Source organism: Geotrypetes seraphini, chromosome 4 (genome assembly GCF_902459505.1).
Source record: "Geotrypetes seraphini chromosome 4, aGeoSer1.1, whole genome shotgun sequence".
Lineage (NCBI taxonomy): Eukaryota > Metazoa > Chordata > Amphibia > Gymnophiona > Dermophiidae > Geotrypetes > Geotrypetes seraphini.
Window position 1 is genome coordinate 174,636,980 of NC_047087.1, and position 20,972 is coordinate 174,657,951.

The 20,972-nt window shown below is 41.8% G+C and overlaps 1 protein-coding gene across 6 annotated transcripts in view; it reads right to left on the reverse strand.

Moving 5' to 3' along the window:
• The window catches only part of HYDIN (HYDIN axonemal central pair apparatus protein), a 1,718,235-nt gene that overhangs the window by 896,811 nt on the left and 800,452 nt on the right, over positions 1–20,972 (reverse strand). For all 6 annotated transcript variants that reach the window (XM_033943280.1, XM_033943278.1, XM_033943277.1 and 3 more), the window contains 2 exons: positions 17,983–18,119; positions 14,754–14,881 (listed from right to left, as the gene is read on the reverse strand). In XM_033943280.1, the coding sequence (XP_033799171.1) occupies positions 14,754–14,881; positions 17,983–18,119 (265 nt within the window). The remainder of the gene's footprint in view (positions 1–14,753; positions 14,882–17,982; positions 18,120–20,972) is intronic.

Sequence of the window (20,972 nt, forward strand, 5' to 3'; positions counted from 1 at the left end):
GTAGCTAAAGAAAAGACCCCCCTATCCACTGTGGGTCAAACCTCCATACCCACGGCACCAACATCAGATAGCAAGACTAAAGACTGGGTCTATGTATCTGGAGTCTTACACATGAAACCTGTAGAGACAGATTCTGAGACATCAACAAATGCAGATGCAGAAGAGGAGGTGATTGTTCGAAAACCTAAAAACCCTGTAACGGGGAAGCTAAAAGGGCTTCAGACACGTCAATCAGATTTAACTATGAAAGCCCTGCAGAATTTAGAAGAACAGACAGATGTATTACATAAGTGGGTAGAAGACTTATCAACAACAGGAATTCAGGATAGAGGTGCAGCTGCTTATGTAAGCCAGGCTATGATACCTAGGGATTATGTAGCGCAGCAGGAAAATTCCTGGCTATATGTGGTCCCATGGTGTGATAATTTGGCTGGCTGGACTGAAGTATCCAGCGCACAGATGGAGATATGGCCCAGAAATGGTTCTTTAGATCCAAGTAAATTAGATATAGCACGATTTTGCATACGGGATGGGAAAGGAGATCCACAATGGGATTACCCATATATGCAAAAGGGTTTAAGAATTTGGGAGAAATATGAACAAAGTAATGTAAATAAATCTCAGGAGCTTAGAAATGAGGGATCACCCATTTTACAAGCACCCCTGATTTATAAACCCCTAACAGGAGGAGGTGTAGCCACTACATATATACCCTGGTCTTTTACGGACCAGGAAAATATTAAGAAACAGTTACCCTCTATGTTAGGAGGAGCCAGTAATTGGATAGCAAAATTTGAACAAATAACAGCAGGATATACACTAGCAATAGGGGATATTAAGCGGATGCTATACCTTTGTCTAGGGGGTCAAGCTAGCCAAATTTTTACACAGGCAGGATTTCCAACCTTAAACATTACTAACTCTGCACACGATGGTTCATCATTTAATGCAGTTAGACCCCAGATTTGGCATGCGATGCGTATGTTATATCCTGATCATAAAGATATGAACAGGGTGATTGCACACAAATTTAAAGTAGGAATGGATATTTATGAGTTTATAAAACGGTTTGAGGATAATTGGGAGAAAGAAACAGGAGAGCCTGTGTTCGCACAAGGAATGATAGCTGTAGCTTTTCAGATGTTGAAAACTACTTTACCTAAAAATATACAAGCCAGATTAGATGCTGTAGTTGGTTTGGAAAACAAGGCTTGGGCAGATATAGTGTCCCATATCACTCACTATTGCAGATTAACTGAAGATGAGCTAAGTAAACAGGATAAGGAATTAGTGCAACTGCAGAAAAAGGTTTTGACAATGCAAATTAAAGAGGAACAAGCAAAAGGAAAAAACCAAGAAAAGAATGATATAGTTGTGGAACTGGCTCAAATTAATAGGGCTAAGAATCCAGAAAGGTCGCAAGTGAGATGCTGGCAGTGTGGATTGATGGGACATTATAAGAATGAGTGTAGAAATGAAGCAGTAAGTCGAGGAAGATTTAGAGGAAGTGGTATAATGCGGGGACAAGGAAGAGGAAATTTTAGGAGTGTACGAGGACAAGGTAGGACCGGAGGATGGCAACCCTGGACAGCGCAGCAGCCACAATTCTGGGAACCTGAACCTGTGTCAGGAGAGGGATTTGGAAGACAGGATTGACTATCTCAGTATATTTCTTTCAAAATTCCAAAAGGTAAAAAGGGGGATCCATGCCTTCAAATTAAAGTAAATGGACATAATTATAATTTTATTGTGGATACTGGAGCCACTATGACTACGTTAAATTTTATCCCTGTAGGAGCAGTACTTTCAAAAGAGAGTATTACTACCATGGGGATAGAAGGGCAGGAAAATGAAAAATATTTACTAGAAAATGTATCTCTGCAAATTGAAGGAAAATGGTTGCATATGCAAGTGGTATATGCGCCTGAATGTCCAGTGAATTTATTAGGAAGAGATGCACTGCATAAATTGGAAGCCACAATTGTGTTTGAACCAGAATTACCATGCCAGTGGGATGAAAGGCAGGGAGTTCTGGAAACTTGTCTATGGACATCGTTACGAACAGGAGAACAGACAAGTAACCCTCCATCATTTGTGCATTCAATATTATTGAGTGTACAAGATGATATGGGTGTTCTGGGTCAAACACTAGATACTACATTTTGGATAGGATTACCACCTCCTAAGGAGAATTTACCCTCTAAGAAAGAGGAAATAATGAAGTATGTATTGGACCATGTACCAGAAGAATTATGGAAGAAATATGGTAAAGTTAAAACTGTAGATTCTATTCAAATTGAAATGTTAAAAGAAGGTGTCGGACCGAAAATAGCACAATATCCATTGAAGCCAGCAGCTATAGCAGGAAGTATTCCTATAATTGAAGAATTAGTAAAAGAAGGGATTCTAGAAGAATGTTCATCTGCCTGGAATACTCCTTTGTTTCCCATACAGAAATCAGATGACTCATACAGAATAGTGCATGATTTGAGGGGTTTGAATAAATTAATTCAGTCTGAGTATCCTGTAGTTGCAAATCCTGTAACAATCCTGAATGAGGTCCCTTTAGGATCTTATTTGACTGTCATTGATTTGAAAAATGCATTCTATACTATTCCATTACATCCAAAGTCACGTCCTTATACAGCCTTTACCTTTGATGGTAAGCGCTATTGTTGGGCACGTCTCCCTCAGGGGCTTTCAGAGAGTCCTTCTGTGTTTTCAAGGATATTAATGCATGATTTGCAAATTTTTAAAGAACGGCTTCCACCAGAAATACATTTGATTTCTTATGTAGATGATTTGTTATTGTCTGCGCCTACTGTGGAAGATAATGTGAAATATACTATTGAACTATTGAATTTTCTGTGTGAATATGGTTATGTGGTTAATAAGGAGAAATTACAAATAGCAGAAGAAGAGGTTACCTTTTTAGGGTATCGTGTCGGCAAGTCAGTACGAGCTTTAACTAAAGATTTAGTGCAGGAAATAGAAAAAACACCCTTGCCACAGACAGTAAAGGAATTACGAGGATTCTTAGGACTCCTTAATTATTGTAGACAATGGATACCGTGTTTAAGTACTAGGACACTTCCTTTGAGGGCTAAATTGAAAGGAAATGTTCAGAGCAGAGATAGAATTCAATTAGATTCAGCACTGGTGGTGCTGATACAGGAGTTAAAACAAGCAATTAGAGATGCTCCACAGTTTGTTTTACCTTTGATTGGGACAGAAGTGCAAGTACATTTACATATTGGAAACCCTGGATGGGGTGCAGTTTTACAACAAAATGACAATGTTTGTGGATATTTATCTGGAAGTTTTACACCTGTGGAAATGGGTTTTTCTCAGTGTGAAAAAGGTGTAGTGGCAGCTGCAACATTGGTAGGAAAACTTATGGATTTGTTGCCATACAGTCATATCACAGTACATACTTCCCATGATATTTTGAATATTTTAAAATTGCCAGAAGTAGTGTTTACTAGTCAGCGTATAGGGAAGTATTTGGCTCTACTTACCACTGGTTTAGTGGATGTGCAACCAAAAATGAAGGATAAAGATCCAGCACAAGTGTTTTATGCTTTTTTAGGAATACAAGACAGTACTGAGCACGAGTGTTCAGTTTTGATCCCACAGCAACAAATGTTGCTACAATATGATAAACCCCTAGGTGAGGGATATATTTGTTTTATAGATGGTTCCAGTGCTACAAACAGAGCAGCATTTGCTATCACAACGTATGATAGGGATGCTGACAGCACTGAATGGAAAACTTATTGTTTACCATCAGATCAATATTCAGCCCAGACTGCAGAATTAGCAGCATTAGTCCAGGTGTTACAGGACAATATAGGAAGGAAAGTTACTGTTTATTCAGATTCTGCATATGCTTTAGGAGTAGCAAAATTGCATTTAACGACATGGAAAAAAAGAGGATTCATAGACTCTGGAGGTCATCCAGTTCAACATTTACCTTTGATAGAGAGATTGGATAGATTATTGCAGCAATACCCAGACAAAACATTGGCATTATGTAAAATTAAGGCCCATGATAAGAAAGATGAATCGTGGGAGCAATATATGCATAATCAGACAGATTTAGCAGCAAAATGGGCTGTAGAGCAACAGGGCATAATGCTAGTGCAGACTAGAGCTAGGAGCAAGATTACAAAGGAACAAGACGAGCAAAGACGACTGCTCCTAGATGGCGTAACAGAGGAAGAGATTCAACAATGGACAAATTTACAATGTCAGTGTATAGAAGGTATCTGGTATAATTCGTCAGGTGTGCCATGTATGGCACAGGTACCTCTGGTGATAATGATCCAACAAATGCACAATGCCTTACATGAAAGTGCAGCTACTTTAATTAGTCAATTGTCACAGCAAATCTGGCATCCTAATTTAGAAAAAATAGTAAGACAGACTGTATTACGTTGTGCTGTATGTGTAAAAACTAATCCTAGAGGTACTTGTGTAGCACCAGGCACTCTACCTATCCCGCAGGGACCTTTTCAGAAGTGGCATGTGGATTTTACAGACATGATAACACCTTGTAAAGGTAAGAGGTATCTGTTACTTTGTGTTTGTCCTTTTTCGGGCTGGATTGAAGCCTACCCCTGTAAAAAAGAAACAGCAGGAGAAGTGGCAAAGGTATTCTTAAATGAAATTATTCCAAGACATGGAATTCCTTATGAGATAGCCACAGATAATGCCAGCCACTTTAAAAATGCATTATTACAAGAATTGGCAAATTCACTATTGATTAAGCACAAATTCATAACAGTTTACCATCCTCAATCAAACAGCTTTGTTGAAAAATCGAATGATTTAATAAAAACTGCATTACGAAAAATTATGCCATTGGAGTCTAAAGACTGGCTAAAATATTTGCCAGCAGCACTCTATGTAGTGCGTAATAGGCATATGCCTAGATTTGCTTTGACTCCTTTCCAAATTGCCACTGGAAGAAAGATGCCCCTTGCTTTTGTGAAACCGGGAAATTGTACTAATGATACTTTATTTTCTGATTATGTTGTAGCTTTACAGACAGCTATAGCAGAGATTCAATCACGACGAACTCCAAGTAGTGTGGACCAAGCACTTCCAGTTTACAGATTCCATCAGGATCAGTGGGTGTATAAGAGGTTACATACAAGAAATATATGGACTCAGCCATACTTTTATGGACCTTTTCAAGTGGAAGTGGTGTTCCCTTATGCAGTGAAATTAAAAGGGTATACACCATTAGTACACGTGAAAGACATTAAACCAGCACCCATTGCTAATACCTGATTACCTGATCATATCTATTGTTCCTGCAAGGAAATCAAGGACTAGAGACATTATTAGTAGTTCATCTCATTGCTATATTTGCATATTTTCAATACTGTTTATTTTTAGTTATACTAATTAGGTATTAATTTTAGCCATGTTACTTAATTGGTGTTCTCCATTACTATTCTTTACTTTTTTCCACCACACTTTTGCAGAATGGAATCTTTTCTTACCTATAGTAGGTCAGGGAAATTCCTATGAACAAATGAAATTTCGTGTAGCTAGGTATGCTAATGTAAGCAATTGCTGGGTTTGTGCCCAGCTTCCACAACACACTAGTGGGTTACCTTTTCGACCTTTTGCATGGAATGTTTCTGATCTTTGTTATTATTCTCTTTATCTTATGCCACGTAATGGCTTAGTTGCACCACAGTTTAGTCATGAGGGAAATTGTTCCTCTATAGTTCAATATTCTCTTCTTCAAACATTTACTCGTTATGCTTTTAGTTTTGACCCAAATAAACCACCAGCCCCAGTTTTAGTTAGACCCATGCGAGGATTTCTTTGTTACCATTCTAAAAGGACAGATAAAACCACCTGGTATGCTGGAAAAAGTTCATGTCAATATTATGTTACTTCAGATGGTCCAAATATTTCTCTTTCACTGGGAAATATTACTGTTTCTACCTATTTTACTGACAGGCAACAATTTGCCTGGCTTACAGGTGTTAGTAATTATTTGTTACCCTCTTATGCTGACTGCTGGTGGATTTGTGGCCCATATGCATACAGATGGCTTCACGAGGGATGATATGGGACCTGCTATATCGGGTTCCTATTACCCCCTGTGAGAATCCTATCTGAATTGCCTCCTATCCGACCAAAAAGAAATACTCCTCTCATTTCTGAAGGGGAAAGATTTGCTATGATCCTTTTACCTAGTTATGGAGTAGGTAAATTAGTCCAAATTATAAAAAAATTATCCACCCTTATTGAAACTATGGGTAATGAAACAACAGCAGTTACTCAATCTCTGTCACTAGAGCTCAGACAAACACGCATTGTAGCTCTTCAAAATAGGATGGCACTCGACTATCTCCTAGCAGCCCAGGGGGGTACATGTGCCATCATTGGACAAGAATGTTGTACTTATATTCCTGACTCCTTCTCTGACCAGCAAGCACATATCACATCTCTAGACAAGGCATTGCAGAATTGGGAACAATTTAAGGTAGAGGATAAGGGTTGGTTTGATTGGCTAACTGCATGGATGCCTAATATATCATGGGTTAAAGGCCTATTGGGTGTTTTGATAGGCCTGGCTTTTGTGTTTCTGATTGTGTGTTGTAGTTTATCCTGTATAATTGGCATTGGAAAAACATGTTTGCAGAAAGTGACTCCCAATCTTACGCTGATCCAGAGAACAAGTCATGCCCAAAGCAACCTCAGAACAGAGCAAGGTAAGGCCACTAAAGCTCCAGGTGTGGGTCCTGGTGTGGCACTCCACTCCACGACCCAAGGGGGGGCTAAGGACCTGGTCCTATACCTTAAGTAGTTTTGAAATGGGGCCAGCTTTGTTTACCTGGACAGGTAATAGTGAGCCAACATGAAATAAAAAAATTCAGCTATTACACTTTCTCACATTGCATCAGGATTTACTAGCTAGAAAGAAAAGAAAAACTATTAGATAAGGCCTGATCCAAGAGCAAGTGAGAATGTGGATTAGTAGCTATGAATTAATAAATGAAAATTGGATAATCTGGAATAAAATGATCAGAAATACAAAAAGTTTAAAAACAGGGACTTTAAGTTACCATATGGATTTGATATATGTCATGTGCTTGATGGATATAGGGAGGCAAGCTAAGACATTTTTGTGATTGATGACTACCATATCAAATGTACTCCAGATGAGAAGATTAGGTTTCTTATAGAGTTTCTTTGTGTTAGAGTGACCAGCCTGAACTAGGCCAATCCTCAGGGAAATGTAGGCAGACAGGAGTTGGCTTTTGACCTGGTATCCACATACCAGGGGGCCCTGGTTTACCATGACTTGAGTTTGCTAAGGACAAATCTAAACCACATGTGTATCATGGTATGAATTGATCCAAAGTTAGCTATCAGAAAGTTAGGAAAAATTATATAATAGAAATTTACTTAGGTAGTTATAGGTAATATGTTAAAAAAAACCAATGTAGATTAGGAATATAAACTAACAAAACATAAAGATTAGGAATATAGTTTATTTTAATCTTCATATATCTGAAATCCTGAAGAGATCCTGATAAGGCAACAGATGGTGTTTGACCTCTGACCTTGAGCAACTTTTTCTACTTCATTGGAGAGCAACTTTTTTCTACGTAGAACCTTGATGGGAGGGGTACCTGCTCCTTTCCATCTTTTCTTTGTTCAGTCTTTGTGAGACAGAGATCTCAGAATAGAGAAGAACACTGACATTTACAGGAAAGAATATAAAATCTGAGGAGTTTTGTAAGTGTATTATAATATTGATCTATGTATTTCTTCTTTTTATAAAATATGTAAGCTTAATGTGAGAATGTAACTTTTTAGATATAAGAATGTAATTTGTGACACGCCTATATGAAGCTAGCCTTATATGGGAATAAATAATGTGAACCAATTAGACTGCAGATGGATTGTAACGAAGGAATGTCGTCATTTAGGATATATATGGACGTGTACCTGATAAGACATTGGAATTGTTAGGAGCAAGGCCAGCGTTTTGGCTTCTATAATAATTCTCTGATGCAAAAGATACTCAATTGATTTGCTAATAAAATTAATTGCGTACACTTATGACCTAATATTGATATCTAATAAAAAATAAGATTTTGGATTTTATGAAAATATTTTGCATCATTATTTTTTTTTCATTTTCATTTTACAACCCTAGAAAGCTATAAGTACGCATGTGCGCAATTAAACTGCTGGAAATCAGAAGCCATGGGATTCAATTTCATCATTGCCCTGGCCCCTATCAGAGGATGCTCGGGCATCTCCCAATGCTCCGTTATCATCCAAGTAATCTCTGAATGAGAAAGGAAACGTGGATTTCTATTTAGTACTTCTTAATAGTGAGAGCTGGGCAGTAGAAACCTGTGGGGACTCTAAATCCAGCTCCCAAAGAGAAACTAATAACTTCAGTTAAATCTGCCAGCTTAAACAGCCTGCATAGCATCAGATCCTCTCCCTGATCTAGGACTCTCACTGACCCCTGATCACCTGCATCAAACTGAGAACTAGAATCCTCTAGGGAGGGCAATGGGATTACATCTGACCACAGATTGTCCCAGTCCTTTTCCAAATAATCCTCTGGTTCCTGCAGGTCTATCAATTGCAGCGAGACCTTACTCTGTGGAGAACAACTCTGAAAGCTAACCAGCTGACACACATAAGAACATAAGCAGTGCTTCTGCTGGGTCAGACCAGAGGTCCATCATGTCCAGCAGTCTGCTCGTGTGGCGGCCCATCAGGTCCAGGACCTGCATATTAATCCTCTATCTATACCCTTCAATCCCCTTTTCCTTCAGGAAAACATCTAATCCTTTCTTGAAACCCAATACCGTACTCTGTCCTACCACGCCCTCTGGAAGTGCATTCCAGGTGTCCACTACCCTCTGGGTGAAGAACTTCCTAGCATTGGTTCTGAATCTGTCTCCTCTTAATTTATCCGAATGCCTTCTCATTCTTGTAGTCTTCAAAAGTTTGAAGAATCTGTCTCTCTCCACTTTCTCTATGCCCTTCATGATCTTGTAAGTCTCTATCATGTCCCCTCTTAGCCTCCGCTTTTCCAGAGAAAAGAGCCCCAGTTTCTCCAACCTTTCAGCATATGAAAGGTTTTCCATAACTTTTATCAATCTCTTCGCTCTTTTCTGAACCCTCTCGAGTATCGCCATATCCTTCTTAAGGTATGGCGACCAATATTGGACGCATTACTCCAGATGCGGGCGCACTATCGCCCGATATAACGGCAGGATAACTTCTTTCATTCTGGCTGTAATACCTTTCTTGATAATACCTAGCATTCTATTTGCCTTCTTAGAGGCCACTGCACACTGTGCCGACGGTTTAATTGTCTTGTCTACCAGTACCCCCAAGTCTTTCTCTAGGCTACTTTCTCCCATTACCAGCCCTCCCATCATGTAGTTGTACCTCTTTATGCTTCTGGTAAGCTGCATACATCAAAGTCACAAAATCAGGATCGAAGACCTGACTTGGACCCTCCGAGGATCTCTGCCAGTCTACTACTCCAGTTTTCTTCAACCGCCGATCTGCAGACTGGTGCCGGTCCGCAGAAAATTCCTGCCGGTCCGTGCAGGGCCGCAGTGGTCTCCCTAGCGTGTTTTAGCCGGGCGCTCCATCCGGCTAATTTAGGGGAGCGCCTGGCTGTCATCTTGCATCCATAGATCATCCTGCTCATCCCACTACCAGCATCGAAGCTGCGCGCCAATCGTCTTCCCTGCCTCTACTCCTTCACCGTGAGCAGGGAGGGGTAATTTGCATAGCGTTCCAGAACACGTGCCAACCCTCTTCCCCACTTCTACTACTTCACCGTAAGCAGGGAGGGGTAATTTGCATAGTATTTGTGGCGCGCGGCCTCGTACGCTATGCAAATTACCCCTTCCTGCTCACGGTGAAGTAGGGGCAGGGAAGAGGTTTGGCGCGTGGTCTGGAACGCTATGCAAATTACCCCTCCGTGCTCATGGTGAAGGAGTAGGGGCAGGGAAGCAGCGGAGGTAAGGCCCCTCCCGTCGCAAGGGCCCCGGTGGGCAGCAGGCTGCAACATCAACGTTATGCACCATCAGGTGAAGGAGTACAGGCGGGGAAGCAGCGGAGGAAAGGCCCCGTGTATTTGATTGAAAATATCAAATACACGAGGATATCAACTAGGTAAGTTTTCAGTGATCATCTAAAAAGAAAACATGAATTTGAAAATCTAATATCAAATTTCATCAAGTAATAATAAACTTTTATTGATTATGACAAGAGTCGCCATACAACATATCACCAGTAATTGGAAAAATTACAAAAGGCTTAACTATACATTTTGGTGGAATTCGCTATGTCATATTTATAAAATGGAAAGAACAATTGCCATACAAAAAGGGAACTATAATAATTTTAAAAAGATTTGGGGGCCATTGACAAATTATTGCAATGATTAGACGCTGGGATTAGGAGAAACAATAACTGCATGGGTTAAGGATTGGCTGAGCGGTAGACTTCAGAGGGTGGTGGTAAACGGTATCTCATCCAAAACGTCAGATGTGACCAGTGGAGTGCCACAAGGCTCGGTCTTGGGCCCGATTCTATTCAACTTATTCATAGGAGATATGACCCAAGGGCTTAGAGGAAAAATATCATTGTTCGCCGACAACACAAAACTATGTAACATAGTAGGTAAAAGCACTTTGCATGACAGTATGAAGCAGGACCTATTACTATTGGAACAATGGTCAACGACTTGGCAGCTAAGCTTCAATGCTACAAAAGGTAAAGTAATGCACCTGGGTAAAAGAAATCCGTGCAGATCTTACTCACTAAATGGTGAGATCTTAGCTAGAACCATGGCAGAACGCGATTTAGGAGTAATCATTAGTGATGACTTGAAATCTGCCAATCAAGTGGAAAAGGCTTCCTCCAAGGCAAGTGAAATGATGGGTTGTATCCGTAGAGGTATTGTCAGCAGGAGACCTGAAGTCTTAATGCCGTTGTACAAATCCAAGGTGAGACCTCATTTGGAGCATTGTGTTCAATTCTGGAGACCACACTACCGGAAAGATGTGCTGAGAATTGAGTCGGTTCAGCGAATGGCCACCAGGATGGTCTCAGGTCTCAAGGATCTCCTGTATGAAGAAAGGCTAAATAAATTGCAGCTGTACTCACTTGAGGAACGAAGAGAGAGAAGAGACATGATTGAGACGTTTAAATATATCACAGGTCGTATCGAGGTGGAAGATGATATTTTCCACCTTATAGGCCCCTCGTCTACCAGAGGGCATCCGCTGAAAATCAGGGGAGGTAAATTTCATGGTGATTCCAGAAAATATTTCTTCACCGAAAGAGTGGTCGATCACTGGAACGAACTCCCTCTGCAAGTGATCGAGCCAACAGCGTGTCAGAATTTAAGAGAAAATGGGATATTCACGTGGGGTCTCTAAGGGTGTAAAGCCAAGGGGGAGTGGGTCATTCGAGTGGGCAGACTTGATGGGCTATGGCCCTTTTCTGCCGTCATTTTCTATGTTTCTATTATCCACTGAAAGTACATAGGGGGGAGGGTATAAAGTTATATTAAAGGTTTGATCAATAGATAAGAATATAATATTTATATGATATTTTTGATTAAAATATTTGTGGGAAGGGTGGGTGGGGAGGGTATAAATTTATGTTTTTAAGATGATGTTAGAAGAAATACAAGTAATGTTTACAAGGTTTAAATGATGTAATATGTGTTCTTGATGTAAAATGTGTTCTTGATGTAAGATGGAAAAATGAATAAAGAATTTGAAAAAAAAAGAAAAAGAAAATCTAATATCTATTGGAAGAGAATTCCAGCTTTGAACATCTTGAAACCCAAAGGAATTTTTTAAGATTCTAAGATGCCGTATACCCTTTGGTAAGGAAAACGAAAAACAGGCACTGAATGAGATCTGGAAGTCTTAGCTTTAATAGGATAAGAGAAAATTCAAAGCATACTGTATACTCAGGGCCAACTCCTTCAAACAATTTAAAAAGAATGAGGGCCCATTTAAACTGAATTTGTACAGGGAGCCATTTTTTGCAGAACACTCCAGATTGATTTGAAGCTGAGTAAACATAAGGACCCTTTTACTAAGGCACAGTAGTATATTGCCCTGCGGCAAACAATACTACAGGCGTGCTGTACTTGCTGTGATAAAAAAATGATTTTCTGCATGGCATTTCAAGCAGTAAGGCTTACTGCAGCAGTAGGCAGATGGGCAGAAAAAGGGGCTTCTTGTAGGTGTGTGTACCCACAATGTACTGGCACCAAATGAAAAGCCACCACATGGAAAACTCATTGAGATGCTGGATCTGGACACTGGGGTCGGGGACAGAAAAGGACCTTGAGGAGTTGCGGGAAAGCAGACTTGAACCAAAAGGGAGGGAGAAGACAGGGCAGATGCTGGACTAGAAGGGGTAGAGAGGAGAAACACCCTGAACCGAGAAGAGAGAGATGCCAGACCCTGGGGAGGGGAAAGACAAAGAGAGTGAGAGAGACAGAAAGACCTGGATCAAAGGTGGGAAGACTCAAAATGTTAGCAGAAGGAAGATAGAGAGAGGGAAAACCCAGAAATAAAGGAGAGGCAGAAGAGAGGGGGGCAGATGTTGGACTTGAAGATTGTAGGGTGAAGGAAAAAAGTAAACGACTGAATAGGAAGACAGGTGGGAGATGCTGGATACGGGGTGGATGCAGTAAGAAGAAAAAGGAGGTTCTGGATATTAGAGTAATAGGTAGAAGACAGAAAGGGACAGAAGTGGCAGATAGACTGAAGACCTTGGAAAGAAAATTAAGAAAAGACAGAAGAAAGCAGAAACTGGGATAAACATGAACAAAATGGGCAGACAATAAAGGTAGAAAAAATAATTTTATTTCTATTTTGTCATTAGAATATATCAGATTTGAACTATATATCCTTCCAGAGACATAACTGGAGTCTGCAAAGCCCAGGCAGTGCTTCTTTAGCTTCCAGCTGGCTTAGGGCTCTCTCTGACCAGGGGGCATTCCCCTAACACTATTTCTGTCATGTGTGACTGCAGTATTCTGTTAGCATGATATTTCTTTGTAGCATTCTGTAATAATTTGTCTTGTTCAGTTTTCTTGATAGTAAAGGGGATATATGTGAAGGGGAGGGAAGACAGGGGTTTTGTTGGTCCTTGCTCTATATATTTGTATTTATAAAATGACAATTGTACAGAATATTGTTTCTTTTTATACTTTAATAAAATACGTTCAATATAAAATCATAACTGAGGCTTGAGCGGATGGGATCAGATGGTTTACGGGGACCGAGCTTGCAGAGACGGGGCAGAAATGGTTTTTTTCTATTTCAGTCTTAGTATTTTGCCAATCCACAAAATAATTCTTTTATTTCCGCCGGTCCATAGGTGTAAAAAGGTTGAAGAACACTGTACTACACACCTCTTCTTAGGATCAGGGGTGTCTGCTCAAAAGCACTTCACATACAATGCCAAGTCACATTTAAGAAGCTCTAACTGGGCTTTATAACCCAGATCTTGAGCTCTCTGCCTCTCCTCATCCGATCATCCAACAAAAATGTGCAAGATATGTGGTCCAAATCACCTGAGGAGTCCATAATAATTGATTTTTATCAACATCAAAGCAATCTGAGACAGAAGGAGGCTTTAGCAATAAAACTGGGAAATCCAAGATGGCCACCATGCCAGCATTTTAGTACCAAAACAACAGCCCATGGGAGCAAAACCTCAAAATTGATGAAAATAGGATTTTAGAGGTAGGGAACCCTTAAAATACCCTCAGAAACCTTTAGTTTTGCTGACCAGACCTATCCCAATTTTCCCATAAACTGTAATGAGTTGAACTCACAAATCTGCCACATGCTGTGCCTGCATCAGCTTCTCAGCTGAAAATGAAGAAGGGATTTATGTGCAAGGGACAAGCAACGGACATTCCAGCAACTTGTCTCTTCAGACTGCTTTTTATTTAGGCTCCAAAAACCTGAAACCCTTGAACGCTCATGCTCCCGCTTAATTCTTTGGAGGGTGATGGACACCGCTGACCTCTGCCAACGTCTTGGCCAGTTGCAGGGTCAGATCCACCTATGCACACATGTCTGACTCCCAGGTAACCGGGGAGACAAGGGGGTGAAGAGAAGAAAATGATTGATGTCTTCTGCAAGTAACTCGTGAGTTGAGGTGCTTAACTTATCTGTAAAGAATCATATACTTTTTCCTGAGGAAGCAGCAACGGGATTTAAATCCTGGCTTCCCTGGTTCTCAGCTTGCTGTTCTAACCATTAGGTAAAGATAATGTAGTTGGGTAGTAAGTGGGGAGAAGACTGCCCCGGGCACCATCCTCCCCCCATGTACCTCTTGAAATGTTCGCCAGCACGAGCAGAATCTTCCATCTCCTCTTCACGCCAGTCTAAATTCAAGAAAGGCATGTGGGATCTCTTAGGGATAGGAGATAGTGGATGCTGCAGATGGGCAGACTGGATGGGCCATTTGGCCTTTATCTGTCATCATGTATTTCCATGTTTAATTAACAAGGGCTGAAATTGCAGCACTACATACACACACACACATATATGGAAAATTTTTAAAAAGCTCAAGATGATTACTGCAGCATGATGTGATATCATTTGACCCAACAGTACGTGATGTTACTTGTCCCTGAACAAAGTCCACAGGTTTCCATAAACTAACTAGATTGTGCCTCAACCATTCTACTGTACCTGAATAGGGACAAGGATTTTTACATTCCCAAGAGGAAGGTTAGCTGATTGAGGATCAAATTTTACTTCAAAGGTTTCTGTTTCACAGTATGGCAGATTCTTTACCCGATCCAGCTCCATGCTGAAGCCTGAAAAATAAATAACAGCAAAACCAACATCCAATTAGAGATGGAGCGCTTTTTTTTTAACCAGGATTAGGATCCTAGATTTAGTCTAATTATCTATGTCAGGGGTGGGCAAACCTTTTGACCCTTGGGCCACAATGGGTTCTTAAATTTGACAGAGGGGCCGGACGACCAGGGGGAGGGCATGACAGGGGGGAGTCTAATGCTGCAGGCGGAAACAGCGCTCCCACGGCAAATTTTCTTTTTGCACATTGTGCCTCCCTCCTATGTCCTTGGTGCCATATTGCCTTCTTCCTATGTCCTTGGTGCCCCTTCCTATGCCCCCAGTGCCACCTTCCTATGTCCATGGTGCCCCAGTGCCTCCTTCCTATGTCCTTATTGCCCCTTCCTATGTCCTTAGTGTCCCCAGTGCGTCCTTCCTACATCCTAAGTGCCTCCTTTCTATGTCTATGGTGCCCCAGTGCCTCCTTCCTATGTTCTTTAGTGCCCCCAGTTCCTCCTTCCTATGTCCTTAGTACCCCTTCCTATGCCCCCAGTGCCTTCTTCCTATGTTCTTAGTGCCCCACTGCCTCCTTTCTATGTCCTTAGTGCCCCCTTCCTCCCTCACCCACCCAAGCCGACCTGCACCAGCTGCATTTAATTACTTCCCGCCATCTCCCGTAGCCGCACCAAAGCCTGCCTGCTCCCAAGCCGAACCGCCACCGATTCCTCCTCCCCCCTCCCGGTCTGGCACCCGCCCGTCTGTCTGTCTGCTCGCTCCCCACCTGTCCGTCTGTTCACCACCGCCGCTCGCCCACTATATTTACTTACAGCCCTGCTGGTGCCGCTACGAAGGGAAGGGCCAGGCGCTTACCCACAAGCCTTCTCCCAACATCAGTTCTGACGTAGGAGATAAGGTCCGAGCTAGCCAATCTCTGACCTTCTCTCCAACATCAGAATTGATGTCGGGAGAATGCTTGTGGGTATGTGCCTAGCCCTACCCTTCCCTTCGTTGCGGCACTAGCAGGGCTGTAAGTAAATATAGCAAGCGAGCGGCGGCAACAAGTGGACGGACGAGCGGCCCAGGTACACGCGTTTAGAAACTCTGCCTTATGCTGCAGACAAAGGCAAACTACAGTCATTTCTGATGCCAAGGCCGGGTTAAAAAGCTAAATGGACCAGATTTGGCCCGCAGGCCATAGTTTTCCCATGTCTGATCTATGTACATTTTTGCAGTGTTCATAAAGCACAGTTACATACTGTAACAGGTGCTATCCACAGACAGCAGACAAATATTCTCACATGTAGGTGACGTCAATCACGCAGTCTCAGCACGGACAGCTTTAAAAGTGCACCGCCACTTTAGAACTTGAGAAAGTCTGCAAACTGCCCGCACCGTGCATGCGTGAGAGCTTTCTCACCCGACGCCGCTCATGGCTCCTCAGTTCCATAAGCAAGCTAAGAAGCCAACCAGCGGAGGAGGGTGGGTTGTGAGAATATCTGCCTTCTGTCCCTGGATAATACCTGTTATAGTAAGTAACTGCTTTATCCCAGGACAAGTAGTCAGCATATTCTCACATGTGGGAATTAGAATGGGATGAAGGAAGAGTTGACCATTATGAAAATAAATTTTGCAATACTGCTTGGCAGAAGTGACCATCCCATCTAGAATAAGATTCCAGACAATAGTGTGATGTGAATGTATGAACTGAAGACCAAGTAGCAACTTTACAAATTTCATCAATAGGAGTGGAGAGTAGGAAAGCAACTGAAGCTGTCATAACTCGGACTTTGTGGGCTGTGACTCGACTCTCCAGTTAGAACCCAGCCTGAGCATAACAGAAGGCTTAACATGCTGCCAACCATATAGAAATCATTCTCTTGGCTACAGTATGTCCCAACCTGTTAAGATCAAAGGAGATGAAAAGTTGAGGAGAAGTTCTACTTGGCTAAGTTCTCTGCAAGTAGTAAGCCAACGCTCTTTTGCAGTCTAGAGTGTGGAGAGTCGTCTCACCAAGATGAGAATGAGGCTTAGGGAAAAATAATGGAAGTACAATAGATTGATTGAGATGAAATTAAGTGATGACTTTAGGAAGGAACCTTGGATGGGTGTGAAAAGCACAACTTTGTCATGGTGGAACAATGTAAAGGGTGGGTCTGCCACCAGCGCTTGAAGTACTCTTACTCTTCGAGCAGAAGGGAGATGAGAAAAATTACCTTCCAAGTGAGGTTTTTGAGATGACCCATAGACATTGGTTCAAAAGGCAGCTGTAGCAGAACGGGACTTAGGGGTGATCATCAGCGAAGACATGAAGACTGCCAATCAAGTGGAGCAGGCTTCATCTAAGGCTAGACAAATCATAGGGTGTATACATAGGGGTTTCGTCAGCCGTAAGCCTGAAGTCATTATGCCATTGTATAGATAGATCCATGGTGAGACCCCCATCTGGAATACTGTGTACAATTCTGGAGGCCTCATTACCGCAAAGATGTGCTGAGACTGGAGTCGGTCCAGCGAATGGCCACCCGGATGGTCTCAGGACTCAAGGACCTCCCGTACGAGGAATGGCTGGATAAGTTGCAGCTATACTCACTCGAGGAACGCAGAGAGAGGGGAGACATGATCGAGACGTTCAAATATCTCACGGGCCGTATCGAGGTGGAAGAATATATCTTCTTTTTCAAAGGTCCCACGGCTACAAGAGGGCATCCGTGGAAAATCAGGGGAGGGAAGCTGCACGGTGACACCAGGAAGTACTTTTTCACCGAGAGAGTGGTTGATCGCTGGAATAGTCTTCCACTTCAGGTGATCGAGGCCAGCAGCGTGCCTGATTTTAAGACAAAATAGGATCGTCACGTGGGATCTCTTCACAGAGAAAGGTTGGGGAGGATCATTAAGGTGGGCAGACTAGATGGGCCGTGGCCCTTATCTGCCGTCTATTTCTATGTTTCTATGTAAGAACCACATTAAGATCCCAAACCACTGGAAGTGGTTTGAGAGGTGGTTTGGACACAACAGGATGACTGATATTTATTTTTAGATAACCTACATATTCTCCTCTTCAGAAAAGTGTGAAACTACAGCTGAGGAGCACATTTCATATCCTACTTATCTTGTGCATTACCTGTATTGGCGAGGGCCTTCCGATCAATATAAAAGGACACAGGTAAGTGGCTAGTGTTGGTGATCTTGATAATATGGGTCCGGACTTCACCAAGAATGATATAACCAAAATCCAAGAGATAATCAGGCATCGAAATTCTGAAACAAAATTGATACTTAGTTACGGAAGATATGACATTTCCTCAGATTATACCTTATGTATTGTGTAAGCAAGAGGAATATTAACCATACAAACATATAGCAAATAATTTTATAAAGATTTTCCCATGCATAAGGCCGGTTTTATACATAGAAAAGGACTTTAATAAAATTGTGCACATCAAATGTAGGCATTCCTCAGGGCTCGAGTGTAAGCATGTTGCAACTCTGTCCTTGTTCCACATTTTATAAAAAACACAATTCACTTGGGAGATGCCTACTTTTCTTTATAGAATACTAATATAAGCACTTATAAACTCCCTTAGTGTGTAGTTAGGCTCTGTCCAGTGCAGCCCAGAATCCCTCCTCTCTTCCAGCATAGGTATGTTGGGCTGGGGTTGGGAGTGGGGCTGGGCTACCCTAAGCTACCAGGGAATATTCTGGTTTGGGGGATTCTGGGCTGGCATGACTTATCACTGGATCACCAGGGTTTTGATTCATGTAAGTAGCACTTACTTCTAGGCACCACTTTTTAAAAATTGCCCCCAAAGAGTGAAAAAGAATGCCCCGTGACATGATGTTGCATATTTCTTATTTCAAAAGGGCCAGTGGTCAGTATATTCATCTCAGAAAAATTCCACTGTAAAATTCCGCTACACATATTTTTTATAAAAAGTTGACAGCTCAAAATTCATCAATTGAAAAGGAGGCAAAAAAGAAGGAAAAGTCTCAGAAATGATAGGGGTTAAACACTTGTTTATAATAACCCTTCTTTCAATCACAGGCATAAAAACCCTCTTGATTTTAGTTTTCTGATATTTTACTATTTATTTTTCCAAATTTTTAACCCCATTTATTATTATTTCTAAAACACTTTTTCTATACAGTCCCAAATAACCTCTTCACAGAGGTATAAATTATCTACATTAAATTACCTTAATAGCATTAGATTATCTTCATAGTATTTATAATTCCATCATATCATTGCAGAGCTTTAACTTTTTCAGCATTAACATTCACATGCAAACTATCAGCTGTTTCAAAAAACTTATCTGTAGGCAAATCTGATTCCTCTACTTTCTTCCTCCCAGATCAGAAAGGCTCCATTCAGTTGTTTAGAGTGAGGTCAACTTCGGCACCCAATCACATCACTGTACCTATAGGGAGCACTTCCACTCTCACAATATCGACCTAGTCTGTGGGCTCCTTTTATCAAGCTGCGCTAGAATGTCGGACATTTCATCACGCGCTAACCCCCGCGGCTGGCTAAAAAACTAACGCCTGCTCAATGCAGGCATTAGTGGCTAGCGCGGCAGGCAGTTTAACATGCGGTATTACACGCATTAAACCCCTAAAGCAGCTTGATAAAAGGACCCCTAAGTTTTGCAGAAAATACTTTTAGTCGCTGCCTTGGGATTTCACATTATAGATCTCCTCTACATTAAACTGGCTTCTTAGTTCATAAAAATTGCTTCTGTCCAGAAGCACTGCTCAAGTTAAAATGGTGTTGTACTGTCTTTAAAAATATTGCGATATGTATTAAAAAGTCAGAGAACTGAAGTCGGGAGGAAGGAGGATTTTAAGCCTGTAATTGAAAGAAGGGGTATTATTCCAGGACAAGTAGGCAGCATATTCTGTCACATGTGGGTGATGTCATCCAAGGAGCCTTGGTATGGACAGCTGCAAAAGTGCATCGGCACTTTAAGAACTTTAGAAAGTTTGCGATGGAACGCACTGCACATGCGCGAGTGCCTTCCCTCCTGACACAGGTGCGTGGCTCCTCAGTTCTTAATTTTCCGTGGAGCTAAGAAGGCGTGCTCTTGGAACATTCATCTTCAGCCTTTGCTTTCCCACTTGCACATTTCTTTTTCTTTTCCCTTTGTTCTCATTTTAAAAATAAATAAAGGAAATTCGGGAGGATTTTTTCTTCCCTGTTTTCGCCTCAGGCGTTCGACAGCGGGGCCTCTTTTTCACCTTAGCCATTGAGTTCAATTTATCTGAGGTGGTTTTCCTGTTGATGTCCCGCCCGTTAACGGGGTTTAAAAAGTGTAGCAGGTGTCAAAGGACAATTTCAATCACCGACCCCCATAATTGGTGTATCCAGTGCCTTGGCCTGGAAGATCACATTGAGTCCTGCGCACATTGTTCTACTCTTCAAAATGCACCATTAAGAGCTGCATTCTACAGCAGAAGTTGTTCGGTGTCAGCATAGAGGGAGCTGATGCATCAAATGCATCAACGTCAAAGCCTTCAACATCGAAGTCACTGACATCATCCGATGCACCAACATTGACTCCAGTGTCGCAGATCATCACACCTTCTGGCAAGCTAGCTAAAAAGCTACCAGTTTCCCAGATGGGGTCACAGGTCACTAAGGCATCGAGTCCAATCATGCCAACCACGCGAAGAACCCCTATGTGACTCGTTTCCAAATTGAGGGGTGCATCATCATCTGAGTCATCCTCTCTGAAACGAGTCATGGCAATGAAGCCACAGGTACCAGTGACTACTTTTCAAGAGAAGCTTGATGCTCTCTTCTGTGCAGAGTATAGGGATATGTTTTGGCTTATTACCCTGACACAGACTCCACCAGTACCAACTCAGCCTGAGCGTTACACCACAAGGGATGCAGGTACCACCACTGCTTCATCGATGCATCATCAAGCTCTCGACACCAGTCATCATCCAGCCATACATTGAAGCATCGTGGCTCCAGACATCGTTCCAGTTCGTTGAAGCATCATTCTTCTCCTCGATGTTCAGTCTAGAAAGTGTTTTCCACAAACGTCCAGAGAAATACAAACATCCTGCATTGCCTTCCTCAACGGACTGACACCGTTCCAAGTGGCAGCA